General features: G+C 44.9%; 1 protein-coding gene and 1 long non-coding RNA gene across 2 annotated transcripts in view; one reads left to right on the plus strand and one right to left on the minus strand.

Moving 5' to 3' along the window:
- Window positions 1-5,619, plus strand: part of LOC144753495 (cytochrome P450 2D15-like) — a 482,639-nt gene extending 477,020 nt beyond the window's left edge. The window contains 1 exon segment of the mRNA XM_078641166.1: window positions 4,421-5,619. Within this exon segment, the coding sequence (XP_078497292.1) occupies window positions 4,421-4,599 (179 nt within the window). The 3' untranslated portion in view covers window positions 4,600-5,619.
- Window positions 5,620-21,523: 15,904 nt separating this feature from the next.
- Window positions 21,524-26,328, minus strand: LOC144774983 (uncharacterized). The gene is made up of 3 exons (XR_013600543.1): window positions 26,222-26,328; window positions 22,489-22,742; window positions 21,524-22,075 (listed from the first exon to the last, which is right to left on the minus strand). It is a non-coding gene; the product is annotated as an uncharacterized LOC144774983 (long non-coding RNA).
- Between the last annotated feature and the right edge of the window lie 1,205 nt (window positions 26,329-27,533).

The raw sequence follows: 27,533 nt of genomic DNA on the forward strand, positions 1-27,533 counted from the left end.
TAAATGTGTCATTGGCTACAGTAGGGTTTGACTCACTGAAAGGTGTAGTGGCATGAAGAGTTGTGACCCAATGTGCCAGGGGAAGCTTAGACCATAAACATTCCTGGCTACTTACCCTACTGAATAAAGACTGTGGACCCAAAATGGCCCATGACAGAGGGATCGAGAAGTGATCTGGCAATAGGAGTGGTGTTGGGGCCCCTACTGAGAGTTCCTCACTATTGGTGAAGATAGGGTCCCGTAGATGACCTTTAATAGGAGTAGCTCCCGAGACTTTTTGGCTGAGCTGGAGCGCTGAGAGATTTCTGACTAACTCAGAAATAAACAGAGTTATTGGGGTTGTCTAAATGCAGGTTGAGGTCTCCTAATACCGTGAAATTGGAAGGGGAACTGGCTAAATTGGCAACAGTTTTACTCAATGTTTTAAGAAATTGTCATGGTGCTCCTAGAAGACGGTAGATCAATAAGCCTGAGAACGTGTAGGTAGGTGAAAAGCTAGTTGAGAATTCCAAGTTCTCACATTTAGATAGCGGGTCAGCTGTGACGCAGCATTTGAATCGGTCTTTATATATAATAGCAATTCCTCCCACTTTACCGCTTTTGCAGTCTAACCGCTGGATGAGGTAATCAGGACGTAGAGTTTGTACAAGGACTGGGTCCAACTCATTATTGAGCCAGGTTTCAGTTAAGAATAAAACATCAGGGAGCTCATCCTCTAATAGCATAAAAATTTCAGTGGAATGTTTGGGCAAAGATCTACAATTCAAAAGCAGCATTCTATAAGGTGCCTGTTCCTTACTTGCGGGCTGGGCTTTCAGAGATGGTTTAAATGTAAAAGAACTGTGTGGACAGGTGCTTTCGTTCATGGATGGGCATAAGGAATAAAGACAGTTCTCACGTACAATACCTCTGAGGGAATGGAGATGATCAGGGGCATAGACGTTTTTACCTAATGGAAAACAGACATGGGGCTCTGGCCCCTGGCCACGGACGGGCGCAGACTGGCTTGCCTTCAGTGTGCCGCCGACGCGCCTGCTGTGCGTCGCGAATGACATTGCTTTAAGTAGATTTCAGAAGCTAGACTGCTGACCATAAGCTCCGCCCCATGCCTCCTACCCGGAAATGAGCTCCTAATTGCCACCTGCTCCCTTCACGCAATCGGGACAACCTGTGGTGGTCCGGGGAGCGAGGCAGTAGGAAGCTGCCGGATGGAGGCTGAACGTGATGGCAGGTAAGTGCAAAGTGCAAGTTTGCTAAGAGTAACAGGGTGTCAGTTCAGTCTTTAAAATTTTTTGTAAAATCAGTCCTAAAAGAAGTTAAAAGGTACCTCGCTCAATCGCTCGTTCACGTAAGTTGAACAAACTTAAATGTTGACGCATAAAACTGGGGACTTTGGTCCACTACCTTATCAGTACTACGCAAAGTCAGACATCAATCTAAAGGTTGCATGCTCTAACTGGGGGGCCACGTCAGTGTCCAACGGCTCTCACTGGCTTCGGTCCATGTGAAAAAGAACTCAAACGGTCCTCCAGGCTAGAATGGCTGCCCCACCCAGATCATAGCCTGGGCAAGACGAAACAAGTGTCCTTTTTCAGGATCAGTTCAGCAAGTCTCGCCTCTCCAAGCCCCACTTGGAAAGATGGTAGTGAAGTTCTAAAGGGAATGGTCACTGCCTCTTCATTTGCCGGAGCGTAGTCCTCTGTGCTGTTGTTTCCAGTGTCCACCCATCTTCACACGAGACGGGTCCTAGAAAGGTTCTCTTATGCACTCCATTTTCCCCCTGTGGGTCGGAGACATCAAGACCCAGCAGTTCTACCACTCTCTCCAAGTCAGAGAAGTGATGCGATTTGATTTTAAATTGAAAGGATATGTCAAACGGATATGTCATCTATATTTCACATGTTCCTTGTGAAGATGAACTGTGACCGGTTTGAGTTTCATTCATCTCGCCCGGGTGGCAGGGGCCACATCCTGAAACAAAGAGCAGGAGGCTCCCTCGAACTAGACTGGATCTCATTTGTCGGCCTCCTGCAAGGTTTTCTCCTTGGTCTTAAAGGAATGTAGCTTGGCTAAAATGTCTCTAGCACGAGTGCTATCTCCCGTCTTCTGTGGCTCTACTCTGTGAACTCTCTCCAGTTGCACCTCAGGGTGGTCGTCGACCAAGAGGCTAGAAGACTTGCCCACTGCAAAAGCCTGTAAATCGGAGCCCTCCGCCACCTCCTCCAGCCCCATGATGCAAATGTAATCCCACTTATAGCGATTTTCCAAGTCTTCGCGTATGAGGGGGGCTGACTGCTGTTGGAATTGAATATGCTCTGTGTCCACTTCTAATGGGGCTACTTGTCGATCCAGAGCCCTGGCCCCCTCTGAGTTCACGTCAGCCTGAAGAGAGATCAGCCGAGCTTTGATGTCCTTCCTCAGAGTACCCAAGGATGAAGAGTAAGTCCGATTGTATTTCTACCCTGCACTCTTTTTTAAATACTCTTAGCGATGCCAGGAGGTCATCTTTAGACAAGGCTCACTCCCCTAGTGGTCTTTTGACTAGACCCTGCCATCTAGGTATAGTAACTGGTGACGCTATTAGACTGGGCCTTCTTAGGTGTCATAGAGGCTGTTGACCTCGAGGGGTCCCAAAGTGTCCAACCTGCTTCACAGAAGATCAAAGGGGACCATGGCTCCCTCAGGTACACCACAAGGAGATACAAGCCCTTGGGTAAGTGTGATACCCTCCATGCAAGACGCACCACTGACGACCAGGCAAGTGGACACAGGTATCTCAGGCCATGCAGACACCACCAGCTAGAAAGATCATCCCACGCGGTAGATCTCTTCACCCGATCCCACCTGGCTCATGGACCCCAAAGGCCCGGGAGTATAGGGGATCATGTCAGCAAGTAAGCCAGCAGGCTGTCTGATCAAGAGGAGCCAGACTTGTAACCAGTAGTGGGAAGCAAAAGCAGAGATTATGTGCGAGGTTCCTAATGGCAAAGGAAGCAGACAGGGGTCTCAGTGGGGGAAGGCCCCCCGGCCAGAGTAACTCGGGGCCTACCATCCACCATGGGCCTGTTGGCCCAGCAGGAGGAGGCTTCAGGAGTAAGGAGCCAATTGTCATGCTATCCAGCGGCTCAGGCCGGGCCCAATCCACCCACTCACTGAGTCTCAGAGCACACAGCATGCGGTCACCCCAGGTGGTTTACCGGCATGGACGTTCAGAAAAAAGGTACTCATTTTGCTTCTTACCCCACCGTCGGGCCTATCAGCGGCCCCCAATGTGTTCCACGTCACAGAGCGCCTCTACGATCGCCTCCTGGTTGCCGCCATATTGGAGTCAAGCAGGCGCAGTTGGTTCCAGTTCCGCCCCAGCGGCACGGACCCAGCCACCACAAACCGCTCACCAAGTACTCCCCGGGGCCATGAAGGTATGTTCAGCAGCAGTCTGGCTCGTCATCTCGCTTCTGCCCTGTCCGATGTTCCCAGGTCAGCGCCACTGTCACCTTGTTGGCACGTTGTCCTCAGGCCACAGCCATGATGCTCCCTTACAGTGGGGCATCAACACCAAGTCAGGCTAGTCCGGGCCAGATCCATGTAGGATTAATAGGTTGGCAGTCAAAGTGCTGGGCGTAGCCTCTGGATTACGTCCATATGGCCATGAGGGTTGGCCACACCGTATGTTGTATTTTTTACTTATGAACTGTTTAGTATTGGTAAATGCTTTACGCTTGTGTCCTTTGAGTTAAGCCTGACAGCACTGGGCCACAGCTACCCAGGACTGAACTAGGGTTTAAATTATAGTAACCTGACCTGACATGATACAGAATAGTGACATGATCATTGATGAGGTCTCACAACCACTCCAACCAATAATCCAATTTCTCACATAATGGTTTTACTGAAAAAAAAGTGCTTTGCATTTATCAGTCAAAACTTGTCATTTTAGAGGATTAAGATGTTTCAACATGTTCTGCTTAATAACAGGAAACTGAATGATTATAAAATATATTGGTTTTTCAAGGACCATATCCACTTTTTGTATTTCAACACCTCTGTTTCTAAATTCGTGGTAGGTCTCCATTCACTGTTATCCATTTGATCACATAATACATTATTGCCTTTGATGAATAAGGCTGATTACATTGAATACTCTACCTTAAGTTTTGTTTTCAGGCTTGGAAAATCGAAGTCTGGATGATTCCGTCTAATACCTCAATACTGGGTTTCACTTTGTTCGCCATAGAAGTGATTTAAAATCAAGGGAAATTTTCAGACTTCCAAAACTAAATGGACTTCCAAATATGCTATCCGCAGAATGATATGATATTATCTCCCAAAAACGTAATTGAAGCACTTGCACTTTCTTGCCCTCTTGTTCCTACGATGGTCTAATATTTTGTCTTTCTCTATTTCCCACGCTTACCTCCAGGTCACCGCGTCTGCTTGGGGGAGCAACTAGCCAGGATGGAGCTGTTTCTCTTCTTCACCACTCTCTTCCAGCGTTTCACCTTCACCATCCCAAAGAACCAGGCCAGGCCACGAGATGACCCCGTTTTTACTTTCACCCACTCCCCTCATTCCTACCAGATCTGCGCTGAGCTGAGATGAAGTTCTGATCCTCAGATCAACCCCTCTCTGAATGCCCCCAAAGTTAAGCTCTTCATATGGACCCTCTCTCCTGAGGATACTGCAGTCGCCAAGGCAGATCTATACTGAGTACCTGTGAAATTTCTGAAACTAAAGTGTTTGGCTAACATTAACATTGTCGCACTTTAGTGCTGTATATTTCAGAAAGCAATTCTCTTACATCAAAGGTCTTCAACATTTGTTTTTCAGAATAAAATGTCTACAAGTCGGGTCCTCCAACACAACTTTAAGCAAGGGTGGCCTGGGACGGTGAAGTCGGCATACCTTAATGGAAGGTGGAGGAAGGAAGGGCAGGTCTTATGAAATCATTTCAAGGGTACCTTTTATTTAGTCCAAAATGTACACTGGACGTGAACATTCTAAGTGTTGATGCATCAAATTAAACAGAAATGTGCCTAGGAACACTGTGCCCCATAATTTGGGTACAATAGGCTCCTCACAACTATAGGTATCTGCTGCTTTGTAAAAATAAAAATAAAAATAAAAAGCGTGCACATGTTGGAATAGAAACATTCATGTTTGCGCATAGCCCTATGTAAGTTAGCATTCGTGGCACCTTTTCTATTCAGGTGCCATTTTGAACCACAAACTAAACTAATCCTTTGCTATTTTGGAGAAAAGGCCTCTGTTATGTTTCGTTTCTGCAATGTTAGGTTTTGCTTCACTAATGAATAGACTGTTCATATTAGTTCATACATTTCTCACTAGATAGAGGCCCTCTCCCACTTGTCTGGTGGCGGGGCAGGGGGAAACGACCTTGGGCTGTATTAGGTGGTGTGAGAAATGAGAATCAAAACTTTTTTTTTGTATTTCACTGTCCAGCTGCATCTGTCTGGAAAATTCCACTGTGGGCGTTTTTCAGCCCAGTAGCGAGATCTACATGATGTATCTTTTTGCTTGTTGATTTCAGTCCCTCTGCAGCACTCCGAGCGACTGGGCTCCACTCTGTGTGTATGAATAAACAAGTATTGGTTTATATCATCTACTGTCTGACTGACTCTTCATTTGGTATGGAAGGCTGAGAGGTGGTCATTAGTGACTCGGTGACCCTAATCGGGCCACTTCCTTCAGTTGATGCCCGAACAGTGACTCCTGCAGGTGATTGATCCACCCCCTTTCCGCAGATGGAGGGGAGGCTGAGGACATTGTCGGGTTGGACTGATGGCTCAGGGACCCCTGCACAAAGAGTATTATTTGCTCACAGCTGCCCCTTTTGACCTGCTGGACGGTGCCTTGCCCAGTGGTGATCCCGACTGGAGTCCTGAATGGCGAAACCCTTGGATCTGACCGTTTGGTCTGAAGAGTTGGCAGTTGAGAATTGGTCTCTTTGTGCTACTCATATCAGGTGAGTTTGTTTTGGTGGATATGGTACCATTGTGGTGTGAGTTTTGTACGGTCTGAGGTTCGTTTTTGATAAAAGTATTTGCAATTACTTTGCTAGGTAAAAGCAACAAACTTGTTTACCTTTTAAAATGCCCAGTCTTAGTAAAATCTTGTATTCGTGTTGTCGTTCTTCTGCAGATGCTCGATTGGAAGAAGCTCAGCCGGCACCTCCTGAAGGCAGCCCAAATTTTTTAAAAGTATGTGATGTATGGTCTTGGCCCTATTATGTTTAGTACATTAGGGCACAAATATACGAGGGACAATTCCGAGTTGCAGTGGCCGTTGACTGGCACTTTTGATGAACAAAAAAATGGGTTTTTACAGGAGCAATTATTTAAGAAAAGGAGTCTATTTGTATTCTCTCAGAACTTGGCAGAAGCAAGCTATACAGAGACGGTTAAAATGGAGAAATGCACGGAAGAGGAAAATGCAAACACTGTCACAGAAAGCTGTGGCATATGACAGAAAAAAACATGAGTCTGGAATTGAATGTGAGGATAGGAGATTTCAATTGCATATTGAGAAGGTTTATTTGACCAAAGACGACGACAATACTTTTGTAGAGGAGTTGTTAGATACTCGACCCCTCCCCCTTATGCCCCGCAGAGGATATATCCCGCCATTTCCTTAGAGTCACAGCAGCCTGTTACGTCTGCTTCGGCTGTTCCCGTATCCACGGCTGTTGTTTCGACGGCTGTGGCTAGGGCACCTCCCGTTCCTTCTTTACCCTCGCAGTCTTTGGCAACTGTGACCCTTAGTACACCTACTGTTTTGACTCCTGTATCCTCTGTTCTCTGTCCTCCAGTGCAAGCGCCAGCGACAATGGTACCTGTCACTTCTGTTGTCTCTCCTTCCATGGTATTTCATCCTCCGACACCTTTGAATGTTGAGACGCCAGTATGCGGATTTGAGGATAGAGATTGGACGAAATTCATGGAGCGAATAGGCCGGTTAGTGCGATCTGTGGTTGGGGATGAAGAGACAAGGAATAGCTGACCAGGTTGTGTGGTGGGCTCATAATGCGATTTATAGTGTGGAGGATGTTTGGGAAGTCATGCGAGATTTTGAACCCTTTATACAGCAGCATGCCCTTAAGCATAAGTCTGCTACATTAACTAGTCTTTGGCAACAACAAATTGGGACAGAAGTGCCTCAAATTTCATTTGATATTAGAGATCGTATGTATGCTGCTGACTTGGAGCCAGGGCAAGTATTTGGGAATGTTACAACTTTAGTTGCTTACAGGGGTTGATTACATGAGAGGAGCCCTACTCAGGTATCTCAGTTTCCGATGCGGGAGGTCCATCCCATATATCACCCAGAAATCCCTGCCATAATGGACCAGTGCAGAAATGTTACTAGACCGGCTGTAGCGGCCTGTTTTCAGGAACAATGGGTTAATACTCCATGGAAGAGGAATGAGATTTTAGCCCTTAAGGCTCATTTACCTGATCCTACAGCCTATTATAAAGAATTGACAGAGGCTGCCTCTTCTACTGTAATGACTCTTGCTGATATTGAAATGTTCTTTGGTCTTCTCGTTCCGGCTGATGTTTGGAGACAGGTACATACTGAAGACCATATCGCGGAGGTGGGTAGTACATGGGATGTGATTAAAGGAGGGGATCAGGAAAGGAATCCAGGTGATAAACCCCGAGCCGAGCTACTTGCTTTGCCAGGCTGCATTATTACATATATGCATTCCCTTATTCCACTCAAGAAGGTAAGTTGGGATAAGTTGACGGTTTGTCGACAGAAGGAGGATGAAAGTGTGTCTGATTTCTTTACCTGGTTTAAAGATATGTTTTGGGATTATAGTGGGCAGCATATGTCTATTGAAGGAGGAGTACAGTTGTTTGTCAACAGATTTGTTTCTAATCTTCTTCCTGAAATTAAGACTCATTTACACACGTCTGAGAGTACTTGGTCCACCTCTTTCGCTCTGTTATTTTGAATATGATCCAGTACTATGAACACCGAGATCAGGAAGAAAAGGATCAATCAATCAATCAATCAATCATCGTATTTATATAGCGCACTACTCACCCAGAGGGTCTCAAGGCGCTGGGGGGGGGGGGGGGGGGGGGGATCTGCTACTGCTCGAACAACCAGGGCTTGAGTTGCTTCCTGAAGGCGAGGTGGTCCTGGGTCAGGCGGAGGTGGGTGGGGAGGGAGTTCCCAAGTCTTTGCGGCGAGGTAGGAGAAGGACCGTCCCCCTGTGGTGGCTCTGCGGATGCGGGGGACGGCGGCGAGGGCGTGGCTGGTCGAGCGAAGCTGGCGTTTGGGAGCGTAGAAGTTGAGGCGGCTGTTGAGGTATCCTGGGCCTTGGGTGTGTAGGGCTTTGTGTGCGTGGGTGAGGAGACGGAAGGTGATTCTCTTGTTGACCGGGAGCCAATGCAGATCTCTCAGGTGTCCGGAGATGTGGCTGCGACGGGGGATGTCCAGGATGAGTCTTGCTGAGGCGTTCTGGACCCGCTGGAGTCTCTTCTGGAGTTTGGCGGTGGTTCCGGCGTAGAGGGTGTTGCCGTAGTCCAGACGGCTGGTGACGGGGGCCTGGGTGACCGTCTTCCTGGTCTCGGTGGGGATCCACCGGAAGATCTTACGTAGCATGCGCAGGATGTTGAAGCACGACGAGGAGACGGCGTTGACTTGTATAGGATAGGACTGATAAGAAACACAAGAATTTAAAGATGAAGGTGTTGTTACAGCAAGCGTTTCGGGGAAATAGTAGGGGATGGGGTGGTCCATCCAGATAGCTTCCACGTACCAGTAGACAACCTTCAACAACACCTTTAGGGCCAAATCAGTGTGCCTATTATAAGGAGGAGGGTAATTGGCGTAGCCAGTGCCCTGTGATTTTACAGAAAGTTGCAGCTCCTAGGGGATGCAGTCCTGGTGAAGGAGGTCGGGGATGGAGAGAGCTCAGAATGTTACGGTCTCACAGGGACCAGTTCTGATACTTGTAGATCAGCGTGGTCCTTATGTCACAGCCGATTTGCAAGGCTCGACTAAGGAATTTTTGGTGGACACAGGTGCGACAAAAAGTTCTGTTTCTCGACATATGGTCCCTGGGGCAGCCCTGTCTGGTCACAATAATGTTTCGGTTGGTTTTTCAGGTGTACCAGTTGTAAGCCCCATTTCACGCTCCCTTGCATTGACTGTTGGTCCTTTTACCTTGGAGTCTCCGTTGTCCAGCTGTGGAGAGAATTTGGTGGGTTTGGATTTGTTAAAGAAGTTGTATGACAATTTATTGCTGTCCTGCGGGTGTCTATATGACGATGAGTCTGGATGCGAGTACTAAACAATGTTTGTCCCAGGATGCACCCCTTCTGGCTGAATTTGCTGATGACCCACCCACTCTATGGTCTACAGGTGACACGGATGTAGGGTGGTTGCATATACCAGCAGTTTCTATACAAGTCAAAGAGAAACCTGTTTTGCCTTGAATTCCTCAGTATAAGATACCGCAGGCAGGAGAACGGGCTCTTCTTCAGATTATTATCATACAAAAGGGAGTAGTTGAGGAAACGTCTGTTGATATTTTTTCTATTCTTCCGATACTTAAAAGGGCACCCTCAGGTTCATCTAAGGATGGTGATGATATTTATCGTTTTGTGATTGATCTGCGTGACGTTAAAAAATATTGATTCCACACTTCCCCGTGGTTCCTGATATCACTGCGCTTTTGACAATGATTCCTACTAGCGCTACATTTTTCTCTATTATTGATTTGAAAAATGCTTTCTTTAGTATTTCTATCCATCCAGACAGTAGATATTTGTTTGGGTTCACACTGACTGGTAGGAGGTTTAGATTCTGTTGCGCTCCTCAGGGCTATACAGAGAGTCCTAGTATCTGCAGTCAAGCATTAAAGGGTCAGTTGGATTCCTTGTCGCTTCTCTCAGGTAGTGTATTGGTGTAGTATGTTGATGATCTCCTCATAACTGCTAATACGGGACAGGGTTGTAGAAATAGTACTGTTAAATTGTTGTTGCATTTGGCCCATCATGGACATAAGGTTTCCCTTTCTAAATTTCAGTATTGTCGACAGGAGGTCACCTACTTAGGTCACCTACTGTCGAAGGAGGTTAGGAGGTTAGGAGGTTGATCTCTTAGCGCACCAGTACCATTGTTAAAATGCCCATTCCACAAACTCAAAAAGATGTACGGGTTTTTATAGGTATTACTTCGGTGCTTTGGATCCCAAAACTACTCGCTACTAATGAAACCTTTTGCTTTCATTAACAACTAAAGAAGTGCATGAGCCTTTGCATTGGACGCCCGAATGTCAGCAGTCTTTTGAGCAATTGAAAACGTTACTTTGTTCCACTCCAGTGCTTGGTACACCTAACTATGGCAAGTCGTTTGTGCTCTATGTCCACGAGATGGCTTGCTACGCGCTTTCTGTCCTAACACAAAAATTTGGGGATAAACAACGGATGTGTGCTTATTTCTCTGCTGTGCTTGATCCCGCCGCAAAGGCCCTGCCGAGTTTTCTAAGAGCAGTCGTGGTTGTGGCCACTTCAATCAGACAATCGGCTGGACTCGTGCTAGATACTGACCTTACAGTTATGGTGCCCCATGCTGTGGATACACTTTTGAATAAGACAAAGACACAGCACCTCACCAGTGCACGTCTTACTGGATATGAATTGACATGGTTTGCTAAACACATTACAATTAAAAGATGTGCCACTCTGAATCTGGCCACGTTACTACCCCTCCCTTCTGAGAATGATGCAGTCGATAAGCATGCTTGTATCGACCGGACGGAAGAAGAGACGAAGGGACGGGTAGACCTTACTGATATTCCCTTATCTGACCCCCAAGGAGAACTATATGTCGATGGCTCCTGTTTTAAATTACAAGATGGCACTACGACTGCAGGATACACTATCACTACGTTGTGCACCGTGGTAGAGACATCACAGGTTCCCAATCAGTCAGCTCAAGCTGCTGCGCTCACTGCTGTTATTCGAGCTTGTAAATTGAGCGAGGGACTGGTTGTCAACATATATACTGACAGCCAGTATGCCTTTGGGGCCGCGCATAATTTAGGTCGACTCCGGAAAGAGAGGGGGTTCCTTACTTCTCATGGCACCAAGATTCAGCATGGACACCTCATTTTGAGGCTTTTGTCCGCTTTAACGCTCCCCAAGAAGTTGGCCATAATCAATTGTAGTTCCCACAGGAAGGTTACTGATGACGCGGGTAGAGGAAATGCTTTTGCAGTTCAGACAGCTAAGGAAACGGCCTGAACGAAGATGAAACTTATGTTTGTAGCAGGTCCAGCTAGGTGGGTCCCTGAAGTTGTCATTTTTGAGAATACCCTTGAGAGTGTAAAGGAGATACAAAATTAAGCCAGAATGGAAGAATTAGTAGAATAGCAGGAAAGTACAGCACAGTTAAATGAGAAAGGATGTTGGATTGATTAATCAGGGAAGCAGGGATGGATGTTACAAAGTGCATATGTTCTTCCTGTGGTTACTATGGCGCATGGTCTAGCTCATATTAGTGCAAAAGGCATTTGTAAGTTGTTAGACCCTGTATGGCAGAATGACAATATCTCTAAGACAGCTGCACATTTGGTGAAATAATGAATGGTCTGCATGATGCATAATCCAGGGAAGGGTACCCTTACACCACCCGGTAATTTTGCACCACACACTTTTCCTTTTGAAGTCCTTCAAATGGACTATATTTAATTAGAGAGATATAATAATCTTAAGTATGTTTTGGTGGTTGTATGTGCATTCAGCAAATGGGTTGAGGCTTACCCCACTAAAGACAATACAGCCATTAGAACTGCAAAGGTACTCCTGAAGGAGTTCTTTCCTCGTTTAGGCTTGCCCCGAGTTATCTGGAGTGACAACGGAAGTCATTTTAACGCAAAAGTGATTCAATTAATATGTGAGGGTCTCTGTGTCAAATAAAAATTCCATGCTGCTAATCATCCACACTCAGCGGGTTTGGTTGAGAAGTACAATGGTACTCTAAAACTGAAATTGGCAAAGATACAAGAGACCATAGGGGTAAAGTGGCCAGATTATTTACCGTTAGCTCTTTTGTTGACAAGAACGACAGCTCATTCTAGGACAGGATTGTCTCCTTAGGAGGTCGTGTTTGGACACACTGCAAATGTCTGGGCCATCCCACGTCCTCGTAGATTTTCTGATATTGACTACCCTGTACTGCTTGATTACCATGGCCAGTTAACAGAGAGTTCGCGTTCTATTCACCAACAGGTGCGAGAGTTCCTACCTTCTACACCAGAGGGACCCAGCCATGATATCCAGCCTGGTGATTACGTCCTGTTGCGAACTTTCAGAGGAAGAAAAGTTTGGATCCGCGCTGGAAGGGGCCTGAACAGGTTTTATTCGTGACATGTACTGCTGTGAAGGTTGCTGGCCATTAGAACTGGGTTCATGCAACCCACTGTCGGAGGGTTCCTTTACCTCTACCCTATGATCAGTGGGTCAAGGACGGCATCGGGGACTCAGAGTGTGAGCAGGTGCATTGGTTTGTCCCATTCAGTGATGCCCAGCTAACGTGGATGCAGACAGATAAGGAGAATGCAGATGTGTTGAACGAGGCTGTTCCTCCGGAAATACGAGCTATCCAAGAGCCTTTGTTCACTGATCACACAGGGCTACCAGGTACAATTTACGCCCACGGCTGAGGGAAATACTGTGTGGGGTGTCATGGTTTTTGGAAAATGGTCTGGATGTCAGGATGTACCTTTACGCACAAAGGGTAAGGTTATTCCTCCGACAAGAAAGAAAAGGATAGCCCCTAATAATGTGTTTCTAGACACTCACAAGAGATTCTTTGGAGAAGGGACAGCTTGTTATCCCACTGAAGCAGTAGAGGCACACATCGTGGGGGTCCGCCACCAACATGTTACGGTGGCACGACCCACAAGACTTAAAACCGGGCATCCCAACGCGCACCAGGAGACAGAGGGGGAGACAATAGTCTCAAAAGAGTAGTCAAAAAATGACTGAGGTACGTGCTCAATCCAGATCTGCCCTTTCGGCGCGGAAAAAGAAAGAACTAACGTCAGCATGCATGGGTGGTGCCTAAGTAGTCTCCGTGACGTCATCTCGGCGCTTACGACGCCAGCAATGGACGCGGAGCCGCACGGCGCCACCTACTGACGCGCAGAGGTACTGCTAGCGAAAACTTTCGGAATCCAGTCTGGCGCCTGGGGATATTCTAAGGTAAGGAATCTATCACTAACATGTCTCTTTCAGATTACACCTTCAGGAAGGCTAATGACAGCCAAGTGCATAGATCTCACACTTCATTGTGCTGTTACTTTGTATACTGATGCTTGGGGCCAGCCATCATTGCAACCTGCTATGAGAACCATAACCTTGTACAAATGCGGTGTCTGAGAACCGGACAGAAAATTACATTTGGAAGAGAAACAAACCAAACCGGAAACTTTTGGCAGTGGACTTGTGTCTCACCTGTAAAATGAATATAAAAGTGGATTCCAAAACACCCCATTTCATTCCAGGTATAGGTTCTGCTTGAACAAGGAAAGTAGCGCTGCAGAAAGCAGGTTAAAGACTACTGTATGACCTGGCTGAGGGGCTAACACCTGAAGTCTTCACTTTTTTCTGGAGAAGCTGAGGGTCCGGTAGAGCGTGGAGGTCTGCCTTCCTGCTGAGAGTGGGAAGAAGCGTACCTGGCATTTGCAGGAAGAGAGGTTTTCCTGGAAAAGCCCAGTGTGTTCCTAGCATGAAGAACACCCATAGGAACTGGACTACCAAAAGGAAGCAAAGCCAGGAGTGACATGATTTGTGAAGCAGTTCCTGCTGTGAACTGCACTGAGACCTAGCATCACCATGTTATTCAGTATCTTGCTAGGTTCCTGAGGGACTGCTACCACCAATGCAGACGTTGGATGTTTCTCATCACCACTAAAGCAAAAGCTCTGATCAGCCTGGAGGCCACAACTGCCAGACCCCTCAGCACCCCTGCTGATAAATGGCGCAGGGGCCACACCCGGTGTATCAAAGAGCCCATCTACATCCAGCCCTGGGAGGCTGCTACTGCCAAAGAAAAGGTCTGCCATGTGAGGCAGCCATGATAATTCTGCAGCTCCAGGAATATTGAACCTGTCCTCCTACACCACTGCTGCTGTATCTACAGTGAGCAGGACAAAACAGCGCCTAACCGTGAGAGTCTGTAAGCACAGAAGAATTCTGTTATATGCACTTAAGACTTATGCAGGTGAACATAAATTGGTGAAAGCTAACTGAACTGGTTTGTGCATCTATAAAGTAGAATACTTTTGAGTGAACTGTACCTGTGCCTATTTCCTCTACCCATGCTGTATACTAGGGGCTGTAGCAATTCGGAAACTCGGCTAGCAAGGAGAGGTAACCGAAAGGAGTGGATCGCCTCACTGAAGATCACAAATACGTTTACAGCCCTGTAACTGCGAATCCTATTAAGCTCTGTAATATTTTGTATTGCAGTGGGATAAAAGTACTCTTTTTTTTAACTTCCAGAAAAGCACCGGGATGGACAATATGTTATTTTATCTGTTGGTTAACTGGAGTCCTTAGCTCTTGCCCCACACACTACCTCCCCTCCTTTGGCTGATAACCCTCACTATTCTGAGAGTCAGGAGCAGAAGGGGTGTACTTGACCCGTTTGCAGCGCAATATAGGAAGGGATCTTGACAGTAAAGAAAGAGGCAAGAACAACTCAGAGTTCTTGTGAAAGTTTGATGCGTTGTGCACAGATGATGCGGGACAGAAATCAACACCACCTCAAAAATATTATGGGACGAGTTCTTGGAGGTTTTGAGTTTGGCGACAAGAAAGGAACTTTTAACGACATGCAGGTGGGCTTTGTACATTTTCACCTGACATTGGTACTGGCACACGTCCTCCATTCCCTTTCAGCCTGCCTGGTTCTCTGGAATTCCCTCTTGAGTTCTAGGCAAACCAAAAGGAAGTCTACTTGCCATGAGTGGAAGGAGTGAGCACACCTGAAGTAGAAACAACAATTGTGCATGCACATCATCAAGCATATCAGTCAGCTGGGGACATGATCCGTAGCATTATCAGACCCAGTAGCAGGGATGCTGAACTGAGCCAGGTTAGCTCATGCAGCATCAACACTAAGCTACAGGCACATCTTGTATCTTTTTCTGGCAGCAAGTAGCTGCTGCCAAGAGCCTTTAGTGCTAGAACCAGCATAATTAAAGGTAATGCCAGGCCAACAAATGCAAAGAAACTGGTGATTGAAGGAGTCAGGGTGTGATGCAAAGATCTGCCCTAAAATGTAACCAGCACAATTACTTTGTTCTTTGACCAATTATATTAACTCAAAGAACTTCAGGCTGTGCAACTGCTTGGCACAGTGCCAGTCCTAGGTTTCGTCTGCAGGGAGATTAAAGTAATCTATAATACACTAGGAAAAATGTTGTGTTTCACTAGTGAAGTCAGAGAACTCCTCATGCCAATCTACTCCTGTGTCAGGCAGGCAATAGAAAAGGACTATTGTTTAGGTATGAGAGTTAGAAATGTCCAGCTGAGAGATCAGGGTTTCTGGAAGAAGGAACAGATGCCATCAGTCACGAAGAGTCCTGGTTCATCCTGTGCAACAACGGCCATCCTTACTACCCCTTCCTGTTATATCTCAAGACATTGAAGACTGGTGGAATTAACACTTTGAGAGATGGGTTAGAGGAACTATCTAACCATGTTTCAGGCAGCGAAGACATGAAAGTTTTTTCAACCATGTTTAGGGATAGAACAATAGATATTGAACCCCAACTTAAGCCCTTCTAGTAGACCATTACGCCTGAAGACTATTCTCACCTGGGACTGGGTAGTTAGTATATGTGCTAGAGCCAATACCTAGTGCTTTATGACAGTGCAGGACCTCAGGAGGACCTAGGGGAAAATCACCAAATTCGGTCTTATGCAAGTGATAGTACAATGTGTGACATCAAAGGAGGTGACTCTGTGGTGCACGACTTCACATGAAGTAACTTCATAGTGTGTGATATCACAGGAAGTAAGAGCTATACATCAGCTCTTAAGACCTCAATCATGTGTTTAGTAGATCTATCATGAATACATTTGGGTGCATTATGAGATTTAAGTGGTGTAAGCTGATCAGTACTTAAGCCTGTGCCTCAAGTTCACTGTCAGAAGGAATTAACATCCAAACATGGATGAAGTTTGGTGTCTGATTAAGTGCAGCCATTTACAATGCTACAAACAATGCATACTAAACTTGGCACCAAGAGCAAAGAACGTTTCAAACATTGATTTAAATATGCTAGAAGCTGTAACTGAAAATAATAAAACCATAAAATGTATTACCATAGCTAAGATACCACCGTTATATACAATGGCAAATGTAGCCCACTTTGACCATTATCAAACAAACGAGTAATTGGTGTGATCTTTAACATCATCAAATACATACTCTGTGGATACCAAAATCACTTAATAAATGGCCATGCATTTGCATATCTTTCGTAGTGATGAGCACTAGGATCAGCTTTCCTGGACTGGTTATCATCCGTATAGAAATGATATCTCAGCCACCTGTCAATATATGGCAATAGATTGCAAAGAGGCAGAGTAGGGCCCATGAGATTTATGAACGTTAGAACAGAAAGCAGTGCAACACCAAATGTTTTGAAAGTGTGACATTATCCCGCTCATGGAGCTGAAACCACTTGCAGTCACTTGAAATCGTAGGTAATGTGTTTATTGCCCTCATAACAGTTTGAAGTTATTCTGGAATATTATTCCCGCCATTATCAACATTGTCTGAATTCTTCTGATGTGAATTCACTATTAATAGAGTACCACCTGTACAGGTTGAGCAATTTCTCCTTGCCTTAATGCCATGGGCTTTCAATGTTGATCGCTCACCTGTGTTGATTGATAACATGTATCTTCGATGTAAACGTTAAAAATGTATCTGTCCGAGGGGAGGAGCTACGCTAGCAACCAAGATGGCCGCGTAAGCTCCCGGCTCCGCCGACCTCCGCCAGCAGCTCGAATATCCTGCCTTCAATCCTGACTTCACACCTGCTCCCCTTGTTTATGAAGTTTTGCTGCTTCTACCGGTGCAATCCCGAGTTTTCTACCTCATCGGTCGACGAAGATATGCTGTGTCTCCATTTTCGGCCTAACATCGTGTGGAAGCCGGGACCTCGATTTCTAACCTATCCGGTCTGGAAGTGATCAACAACGGCCGTGATGACCTGGACTGAGCCTGGTCTCCCGGAGTGTGCCGTTAATTGCTGCTTTTTGGTGACGGTCCTGTGATCGAGGACACACCAACGTGTTCCACCGGATGCCGTGGTGGGGTCTGGTGCCCGAAGACCTTGCTGACCTCCCGGGGCCGACGGGACGGGGCCCTCGCTGACGGCAAGGGTGTGTTCTGCTATAGGAGGAGCGCCCACTGTTTGACATTTGACTTGCGTGGCCTGTTACCCCGGAGTAGCCGGCCTCCGGGGTTCAAATCCGGCTCTGCCGCCTACTGAGAGGGGACGGAGCGGATGGAAGGCACGCCATCGCTGCGGGCCGTCATGGCCGCCATTGAGGCACTCCATTTACGTACTAGCGCTGTGTTCCGGACACTGATCGTGAAAGTGGACGGTATCCTGGAACCGGAGGTCGACCCTCTGCTGAGTTCTCCGCGGGCTGTAGTGCCAGCGGGGCATCGAATGTCTGGACTCGAGGTCCCTGTGCCGATACCGGCTTTCCTGAGCCCAGGCGGTTCCGAATCACCAACCCTCAAGCCTGTGTTTAATGCCAGCGTCTCCTGTTCGATTCTGTTTCCTCATGCTACATCTATGGACGCTCTACAGTGTGATAACAAGTTCCTCAGTGACTTTTTGGGACATGTGCTGTTCCTGGAGGCATTTCATTGTCTTATTCGTGAACATTTATCCTGTACTCGACTCTACTGCATTGCCGAGAACTCTCATGGACGCTTTGCCTTTTTTCTCAAGATTATCAAAAACAATGGCCCAACTCGTGATTGTTTGCTGGCTCAATAAATCATATGCTCACAGTTGATCACTTCTAAAGTTAAATGAGGAATAAGGTTATTTACCTCTAGTATGATTAAATCATAGGATATTCATTCCATTGAAAAAGCAACCACCTATCACAACTCATTTATTTACAAAAAGGAGTTTTAATAGAGTACTCCAAACACAGCGGAACATTTATTTATATACATTTGTACAATATTCACAGCGAACGGTAAAGGAAAGAGCAACGTGCTTCTATAAGGGTGCCGGAAATAGAAGAAAGTAGTGGTTTAAGGAGAAAAGGGGTGTAAGCCTCAACAGAAAAGTGACATAAGATTTTGTTAACTTAAAGCAAAAACTGGAAAATATCCAACGTGTTGTGCAAACAGGCCACTATTGATATTATTCCAATTTATAACAATCATACAGTCTTGACTGGCATGTATAATGTTCCAAAAAATAGTGGTCCTGGTTATGGGAAAGGGGGGGCGTCGACGTTTCGACCCGTCTTGGGGTACTAGGGTAACTGGGAACCTCGACCTGCGGGTCTTCCTCAGGACGTGTAAGGCAAAGCCTTCGTACCGTAGCTAAAACGCTGTCTGCCCAATTTGCTTTTATGGGAAGTTCACAATCCTCATGTATCTCGAAGGACGTGAAGGGAAATGGCCACAGTCCCACTCCAATTTATTGGTCGTAGACCGTCAACACAAAAATTCAGGTGCAGATTGCAAGGGTATTAATACTGTTCTCATGCACGGACTCGTCTGTGACTTCAAGTGTTCGTGTATGGATATCGCCGTGGAGTAAAGAAGAATATATCTTCGTCCTGGTATCTGACGATGCTTTATGCTTCTCCAGTATCACCCTCAATGGGAGTCATTCACAAGAGTGGGCGTTGTCCCAAATGTCAATTGCCAAATGTGCGCACGAGTGTTTTTTTTGGTGTCGGCTCGCCAGACTCGGAACGCACGTGGCGTCGTTCACATATGAGGGCGTTGTCCGAGATGTCGGTTGCCAGGTATGCGCACGAGTAGTTGGTTTGTTGACACTGACTGGCCAGCCTCGAACTGCACGTGCATAAATTGGAATAATATCAATAGTGGCCTGTTTGCACAACACGTTGGATATTTTCCAGCTTTTGCTTTAAGTTAACAAAATCTTATGTCACTTTTCTGTTGAGGCTTACACCCCTTTTCTCCTTAAACCACTACTTTCTTCTATTTCCGGCACCCTTATAGAAGCACGTTGCTCTTTCCTTTACCGTTCGCTGTGAATATTGTACAAATGTATATAAATAAATGTTCCGCTGTGTTTGGAGTACTCTATTAAAACTCCTTTTTGTAAATAAATGAGTTGTGATAGGTGGTTGCTTTTTCAATGGAATGAATATCCTATGATTTAATCATACTAGAGGTAAATAACCTTATTCCTCATTTAACTTTAGAAGTGATCAACTGTGAGCATATGATTTATTGAGCCAGCAAACAATCACGAGTTGGGCCATTGTTTTTGATAATACTGACTACCCAGGTCCAACAACCGTTTTGGGTTACCCCATTTCTTATAATGGCTTTTTTCTCAAGATGGCGGCTCGAGGGAAGGAGACTCTTGAAGAAGATCGTACTGGCCAGGGCTGAATTTTACTGCTTCGATCCGATATTATAGTTTTCAGCAATGCCGGGGTTGTGCCTATAGTGTAACGGGAGTTGGGTGGCCATTGACTTTACTCCCACGACTGGTTTGCATATTTTGCTGAAATGTTGGCTTTATTGCGTCTGGGGTGGTCGCTGTTGGCGGGGGGCACGGGAGACCGGGAGTGTGTTTGGTTTCTCCTCCTCCACTTTTTCTCTCTTTCCCTTCTTTTAGGGTAGCTCTTGGGCGACAGACACGCTGCTAGTGGGTTAGGCCGTAGCCATTGCAGGGGTGTAGGGTGGGGGGTTAGGGGAGGGGTTTTTTGTTTTTCCTTTGTTTTTTTCTATGGCCCTTTTGTCTTTCCTTTTTTCCTTTTACGAGAAGTGGGCTGTTTATTCTTCACGGATCCTTTCTTGCCCGGGTGTCTATACTAGCCTTAATTATCCTGTATCGTTGCGTATGGGGAAGGATGTGGCGGGGTTGTTTTCGATCGTATCTTAGACTGTTTATTTCTCCTAATTGTTGTGTATAGTCGTGATTCAACGTGGGTTCCTTATGATGATTCCTGTATGCATAATCCCCCGCCTGTCTCTTTCCCGCATTGTATTGTTTGACGCCTGATGTTTGTAATGCCTACTCTTGTCTTACTGTTAAAATAAAAAAATATATAAAAAAAATGTATCTGTCCGAGTTCATGTGGAAGACCTATTTCTTGATGACGGTGCATAAAACCTATAGTGCAAGTTATTTGCCAGAATTTGGTCACACTGGGGGAGGTTTATTTTTACCTGGCCATGTAAATCCTCCTTGCTGGTTGCCACTTCCTTTATAAGAGCTACTTTCAATGGCGTGTTCAGTTTCCTTTGTATATTTGCCTGGGAACTCTTTAAACGTCTTACCTGGCATCACAGCATGATTGAGGAGCAAGTAAGCTCATGGCAGTATTCCATTATCCTTTTGCAGTGCTCCTGAAAGTGTCCCAATTTTGTGAGCAGAATCTGCATCGTCAGCTGGATTGAGTAAAACATCTGTTGATGTCAGGATTGTATTTAATACACCGAGAGAAGAACAATGTTTGACATCATGAGAAGCTTGGCTAAAAAAATGTTTGTGATGGTCTAGATGTGATTAACATACTTCTTGGATTGCCCTTTAGCAAGAGGCAATCCACCAAATTGAAAATACTCACCCAAAATTGCAGTTTCCAACTCTTTTGCCCATTCAGATAGTTCCCGCTGGTTTCTGTGAGACTGGTGGTACATGGCATATAGTTTTTCAAAATATGACACAAAGTGCTTAACGCCTGGAACAGTATCAACTGTGTCCAATACACTGAGTTCAAAATCTGGTGACAGTTTTATATGACAAGGCAGAGGCATCTCAAATACAGCTTCTACTAAACTCCATAGTTTCGCCCAAGTATTGCACTGGCACCATCACTGCAAACCCCAGTCCAATTTTTTGTAAGAAACTTGTTGCAAAATCAAGGCACTTTAAAAGTGAGCCCTCAACCAACCAAGTCAAGGAAAAAGGTGTTCACCTTTTTTACATTGTTTGCAGCATAGATATAACTAAACAAAGGAAAAACAGAAGAAATGTTTGTTGACTCATTGATGTAAACAGAGATGTTAGGACCCGCTACAATCATACGCATATAAAGCTTCCTCCTCATTTCATCAGCAATACAATCTGGCATCTGTGCTGCAGGAAATATTTACTGTATAGAAGCAAGCACATATCTGCCTCATAAGTAAACTCCAAGCATATTCCACACGGGTGGCGGGAAATGGAGGATTATTTTTGTCACAATAATAAAGAATGAGACAAATTGTAACTGTTGAGGTATTTAATGCATCTGTTACTCTGCCATAGTAGACTGTAGTATATCCTTCTTGGCAACAGCTTGTATTTCTCTTGCTTTGGTATGCACGGCTGAATGCTTATGCTTATGGATTTTTATCCAAAGTAACTGGCTAGCTTATGTGTCAGATGCAGACAGGCTCCCAAAGTTCCATTTTTTAGATAAACGTATGCCCTGTGATGCTGGCACTCTAAGCAGTTTAATTTCACTGCATATTTTGCTCCCAAGATGGCAATTTTCCGTGCTTAGCCATGAATATGTTTCTTTGAATTGGGACCAGTGATTGACATCCCAACACTTTGACAAACTGGTATCCCTTTCAGATGTGACACTTCCATCTTGGCTCGTGGCTGCAACATCTTCTAGTAGAGAAGCTGGGATACATTCTTTGGTTGACACCATACCCTCAGAATCTCGTGCTGATACATCTTGCAAGGATGCACTCAGTTGTACTAGGCTGCTTTCCAAATCAGTCATTGACCTCTTACTGGAATTTACAAAGAAATCCATGATACTGGATTTGTGTTTGCATATTTCTGTAAAAATTAAAATAAACGGAGTCAGTTATATATATATATTTTTTTGCACTCCAATATAAACATTCACTGTTGACTTGTGAGCAGGAAACTATTGAAGAATTATTTGGAAAGTATATTTTCAACATGAATGGGCATAGGTGATTGACTTTGCAATATATTTGAAACAATGCGTTTTAATTATTTGCCTAGGTATCCACCCAGCCAGGGTTGTGGCTGTAATAAAAATTAACCAAGAGAAAGTCATTAAAAGGCCCTTAAAATAAACTTCCCTTATATCAGCAAGTAATTGTCTGCAAAATTACCTGTATGAACGTGCTCATTATTTTGTATTCTAAGAACATTAAATTAGGAGGGTTTGTGGTCACACATGGACCACAACTATATTAGCTGGGAGTATTTGTGATTTTTACCTCTCTTGGCGACCACTGAAGCAGCCTTCAGGCTCTGGAGTGGAGGCAATGTTTCCTATTTGGAAGCAGCTGGTTGGGTGGCCTTTTGACGATCTGCGCTGTCTCCTGGATGTACATGGGACCTGATGTGGCCCGCTGTTTCAGAGGATGGATCATGGCAGGCATGAGCTGGACAACACTTTCAGGCTTCAGGTTTGTATGCAAGGTGGGGCAGCCCTGTTAAGTATGGTGAAGTCCAAGATAACATCTGATAGCTGTAGCACATAAATGAAAGCAACATATATTAGAATAATTTTGCTGTTGAAAGAATTGCAACATCATACTGCTCTAATTAGACATCCCTTAGAAACATTTTAGTCATTCCATTGATATCCATCCAGCTATAATATAGAAATATTAATATTTTAAAGAAATGTAGGCACTCGGGGTCCTGAAGAAAAAGTAACATTAAGCTTCCTTTATTGAAAATTAGATCAGGTTGCATGCAACCATTTGTGGCACCTTGTGCATGGAATAGGGAAAACAGAGTTTGGAAAGCTTGCCCCACAGAGCATACCCCTGCAGGAAGACACAGCTGCAGGCAGGAGTGTGCTAACATAAGTATTGTATTGTATTGTAATTGCATTTGTATAGCGCCTCCTAGCCCTGACGAGGCGTCATAGAACTTTTTCGGCAAGTAGCACGCTACTCCGGGACCCATAGAGGATTAGTTTTGAATTAGTATAGTGAAACATGCAAGTTCGTTTTAAGTGGTGGATATGTTAGTCAGTTATATGGATTCGGAGGATAGCAGAAGGATAGAAGAGGAAAGAAGGTTTGTATATATATATATTGTGCTTCTATCCCCAAATGGGGTGTTGAACCGCTTTTTTTGGCGAGTAGCACGCTACTCCGGAAATCCATAAAGGATTAGTGGTGAATTAGTATGGTGAAATATGAAAGTAATTTGAATGGTGGATATTAGTTATTTGGAGTGAGAAGGATAGCGAAGGGATAGAAGGGAAAGAAAGGTTTGCATTCATTTAGCGCCTGTTACCCCTGATGGGGTGTTGAAGCGCTTTTCTGGCGAGTAGCAGGCTTCCCCGGAACCCATAAAGGATTAGTGTTGAAAATTAGTATGGTGAAATATGAAGTAATTTGAGTTGTGGATATGTTAGTCAGTTATTTGGATTGAGAAAGGTTGGGGAGGGGTAAAAAAGGAAAAAAGGTTTGCATTTATATAGTGCTTGAAACCCTGATGAGGTGTTGAAACGCTTTGTTGGCGAGTAGCACTCTACTCTGGAACCCATTAAGGATTAGTGGTGAATTAGTATAGTGGAATATGGAATTAGAGAAGTGAACATGCTAGTCTGTTATTTTGATTTTAAAGGATAGTGGAGGGATAGAAGAGTGAAGGATTTCTTTTTTAGGTCATAGCAGTAGGAGGAGGCTTTTGGATGAGTAAAAAGGGTTTTTGGAGGGGAAGAGTCAGAGGGAAAAGTTTAGAAAGGTTTGTTTTGGAGGATCAGTATAGTAAAAGAGGTGTCAGATGATGCAAGGAGGGGTAGAGTAGGAGAGAGTCAAGAAAGGGTATTTTGGGGAACATAGTAGTGGTATGAGGTTTGGGATAAATGAGAGAGTGGGTGTAAAGGATATAATGATAGATGTATAGGGGTGAGAGATAGGGTAGTGGATTGGAAAGAGTAGTAGAAAGAAGTTTGAGATGAGTCAGAAAGTTGGGCTAGAAGATATATTGAGAGAAGTATAGGCTGAGAAATAGGGTAGTGCATTGGAAATGTTAATTAGAAGAAAGTGATAAATATATAGATCCATAAGTACATTGAAAGTATATAGATGCATAAAGGAGGTAAGTATATGCAGATAAAAAGATATTGACAGAGGTAGCGGATGAGAAATAGGGTAGTGCATTGGATATGCTTTTTCAGGAGAAAAGTAACAGACACACAGATCCAAGTACATGGAGGTACATAAATGCACAATGGAAACAAGTACATGTAGACCAAAGATGATTTTTTTTTAACAACATAATTATTCTACATTTTTTATACAAAGCAATACACAATGGTAGGCACAAATCTATAGTGAAAATAAATGCTTATATACAGAGGGACAAATACATAGAGTGTGTATTAATGAATGGAACAATGGGCAGCATTCCTGGCCCTGGTCCCGACCAGTCTCGAACAGACTCAAACAGGCACTCACCCTTGTCCTCTCCACCCTTAACAGGCTCAAACAGGCACTCATCCTTGTCCTCTCCACCCTGAACAGGCTCAAACAGGCACTCACCCTTGTCCTCTCCACCCTTAGCTTCGACGCCAGGGCTGAGACGCCCTAAGCCTTGGCCGTTTATAGCCCTAGTAGTCAGGTGACCCCTTCAGCCAATGGGAACCCTAGCCCTAACCCTGTCCAATCACAGCACTAGTCCTAAAATCTAGAACCAATAGGAGATGAGGACCTTACAGCCAATCTTAGTCCTAGTCCAAGCACCCAATAAGTTTCAAAAACCCTGATCTCTGCGTCCAATATATGCCCTAGCCCTACCAGTAGTCTTCAATCCTAATCCAAGCAACCACTGGCACAGGAAGCGCTAGTCCCTACTTCCATTAGACAGTCTAACCTACTCTTAGTCCCACACCTAGTTCAGCAACCAATCACACCATAAGCCCTAATCACTACTTCCAATTAACCACATTGGTGCTAAGGCAATTCCCGCTGGGTGCTGATATTTTTATTTCCCATTGTTCATGACAAGGTCAGCTCGTCATTAGCACAGCTCCAGTGTACTGCATGACGAGCTGACCTTGTCATGAGCATGGAAGGGGTTAAAGGCCTATCTCTAGCCCTAGTCCCACCCTAGTCCCTACAACCAATAATACAGGAAGCCCTAGTCCATACTTCCAATAGAAATCCTAAACCTAGCCCTAGTCCCAACCCTACATTGATTGAATCACAGACCCAGAAACCAATCAGAATGCTCAAATACCCAACCAATGAGAACACTAACCCTAATCCAATAGAAACATCAGATTCAACCACCAATCAGTGTACACAAGTACCAAACAATATTAGACTATATAAGGTCCCATCTACCGCAGACAAGGTTTGCTGGCCAGGGAGTTGGAAGCGGCTCCTCTATTTAGAAATCTCCTAGGAGACAGGAGACAGACCGGCTCAATCCACACTTCAGGCTTCTGCGGGTAAGGCCCCAACAAACTTGTCCACTAACAATACTATTTATATAAAACTTTACTCCCTCTCCTGGCCAAGTGCACAGTCCCTATTAAACAGAGTTTAACCAGCTCACAGCAGATTACTGCTGTCTCAGGGGGGAAGGAGGGGGCCTGATTTCACTGAATTGTTAACACAAAATGGTCGCTGGGGGTGCACTGCTTAACATACAGGTCTCAGAGCAAAGGAGACATTTGGAGGGAAAAAATGATAGTCACGGGGAATGAGAGGGAAAAACTACTGAGTTTGGAATGCAAACCCCACAATTCAAAAGGTCAAATGGAAGCAGTCACAGGCAGGAAAAACCACAAGTTTAAACACAAAAACATGGGCTAAATTATGCAATCACTGGCAGGTTAAAACTACAACTTTAAACTGTAGCAACCACAGGCAAAGACAGTTAAAGAAATTTTAAAAGAAAAAAATAAGATGAAATCACAGGTGGGGGAAATCGTTTTTTAAACTTTTTTAGGACAGAGACGGCACAAGTCTGCCTCCTTACCACTTCCTGGAATCTGCTCACTGCAATCTGGGGCACAGGTAGGCTGCAACTCACAAGTTGGAGGAGATGGCGATGTACCTGAGGCTCAGAGAAGAAGTGAGAATTAGAGTTCTCAGCTTATCAGTAAGCAATCAAACCATTAAATCTCTACCCAATTCCTTACTGCAGGAAGATGTACCTAAGCAGCATGCCTTTGTCAAGATACATTTACACTGCACCAAAACCCTCAATTCCATATAACTATATGTCTATGCACAAGCACAAACTGTACACACAAAATTACTCTCTTGTGCATTTGTTTGAGGGGCCTCTTAAGAGGGTGTTTCTACAGCCATTAGTGGAGGTGTTACATGATGGACATACATGCAGATGTTACAAGTGCCCATATGTGCATAGACAGCAAGCACTTGCCGAGCATACAGAAGTTGCCCGTTTTGAGAAAAGTGGATTATTAGTTGGGGTGGCTGAGAGATATCACCAGGCATAATGTCACTAATACGTATAAGGGCTAGTCAGGCAACTGTAGCTCTGACTTGAGTAGTTGTGGCACACAGCAGTTAGGTTTAACTCAAAGGAAAACAAGTGTAAAGCATTTATCAGTACCAAAAATAGTCAATGAGTAAGAAACATGACACAATAAAAACCCCACTCCAATTTATAAAAATTAAATATATTTTATTTTTAAGTAGCCATCAAAATGACAAAAATCAGATGAAGGGAATCAGAGTTTGGATTTTTGCAAGGTTTTCATAAATCTCGGTTTTTCACTACAAAAACTTTTTTTAAAGTTCGTAAATCACTGCTTTTCACTCTTAGCTGTGGACTGTGAGCCTCGAACGTGAGGGCCTGGGGCAAAGTCAAAGATTCAGGCTGACCACAATGGAAGTCTGGTTCAGATGCGGGCACCAAATTGGTCCTGGTCAAGATCTTACCCTCAAACTTAAAACCTTTTATGGTTCTTATTCTCCTCAAGAATGAGGTCGGCAGGGTCCTCTGTAGCTTGAGTCTGGCTTTGGGTTCACCATTAACGGATCGACCAAGTCCAAGGGTCCGGTGAAAAAGTGGTTCTTGGCAGCATTCAAGACTATCAACAAACATGCAAGTAGCATTTGTCTATGATCCTCGGACTTGGTGTTCAGAACCCATTATCTTTGGGCTTTGCCTCACTAATTGCAGTTCTGTGGTGAGAAAGAATACACTCTAGAACTAGGGAAGGGGCCAGGAAAAAGAAGCACCTCTTAGGGGTTAGGATTCTTGGGCTACATGAGCGAAGTCCTGGGAGAACTGCTCAGCTGGGCGCTTTGTGGATGCA

Source organism: Lissotriton helveticus, chromosome 1_1 (assembly GCF_964261635.1).
Source record: "Lissotriton helveticus chromosome 1_1, aLisHel1.1, whole genome shotgun sequence".
NCBI lineage: Eukaryota > Metazoa > Chordata > Amphibia > Caudata > Salamandridae > Lissotriton > Lissotriton helveticus.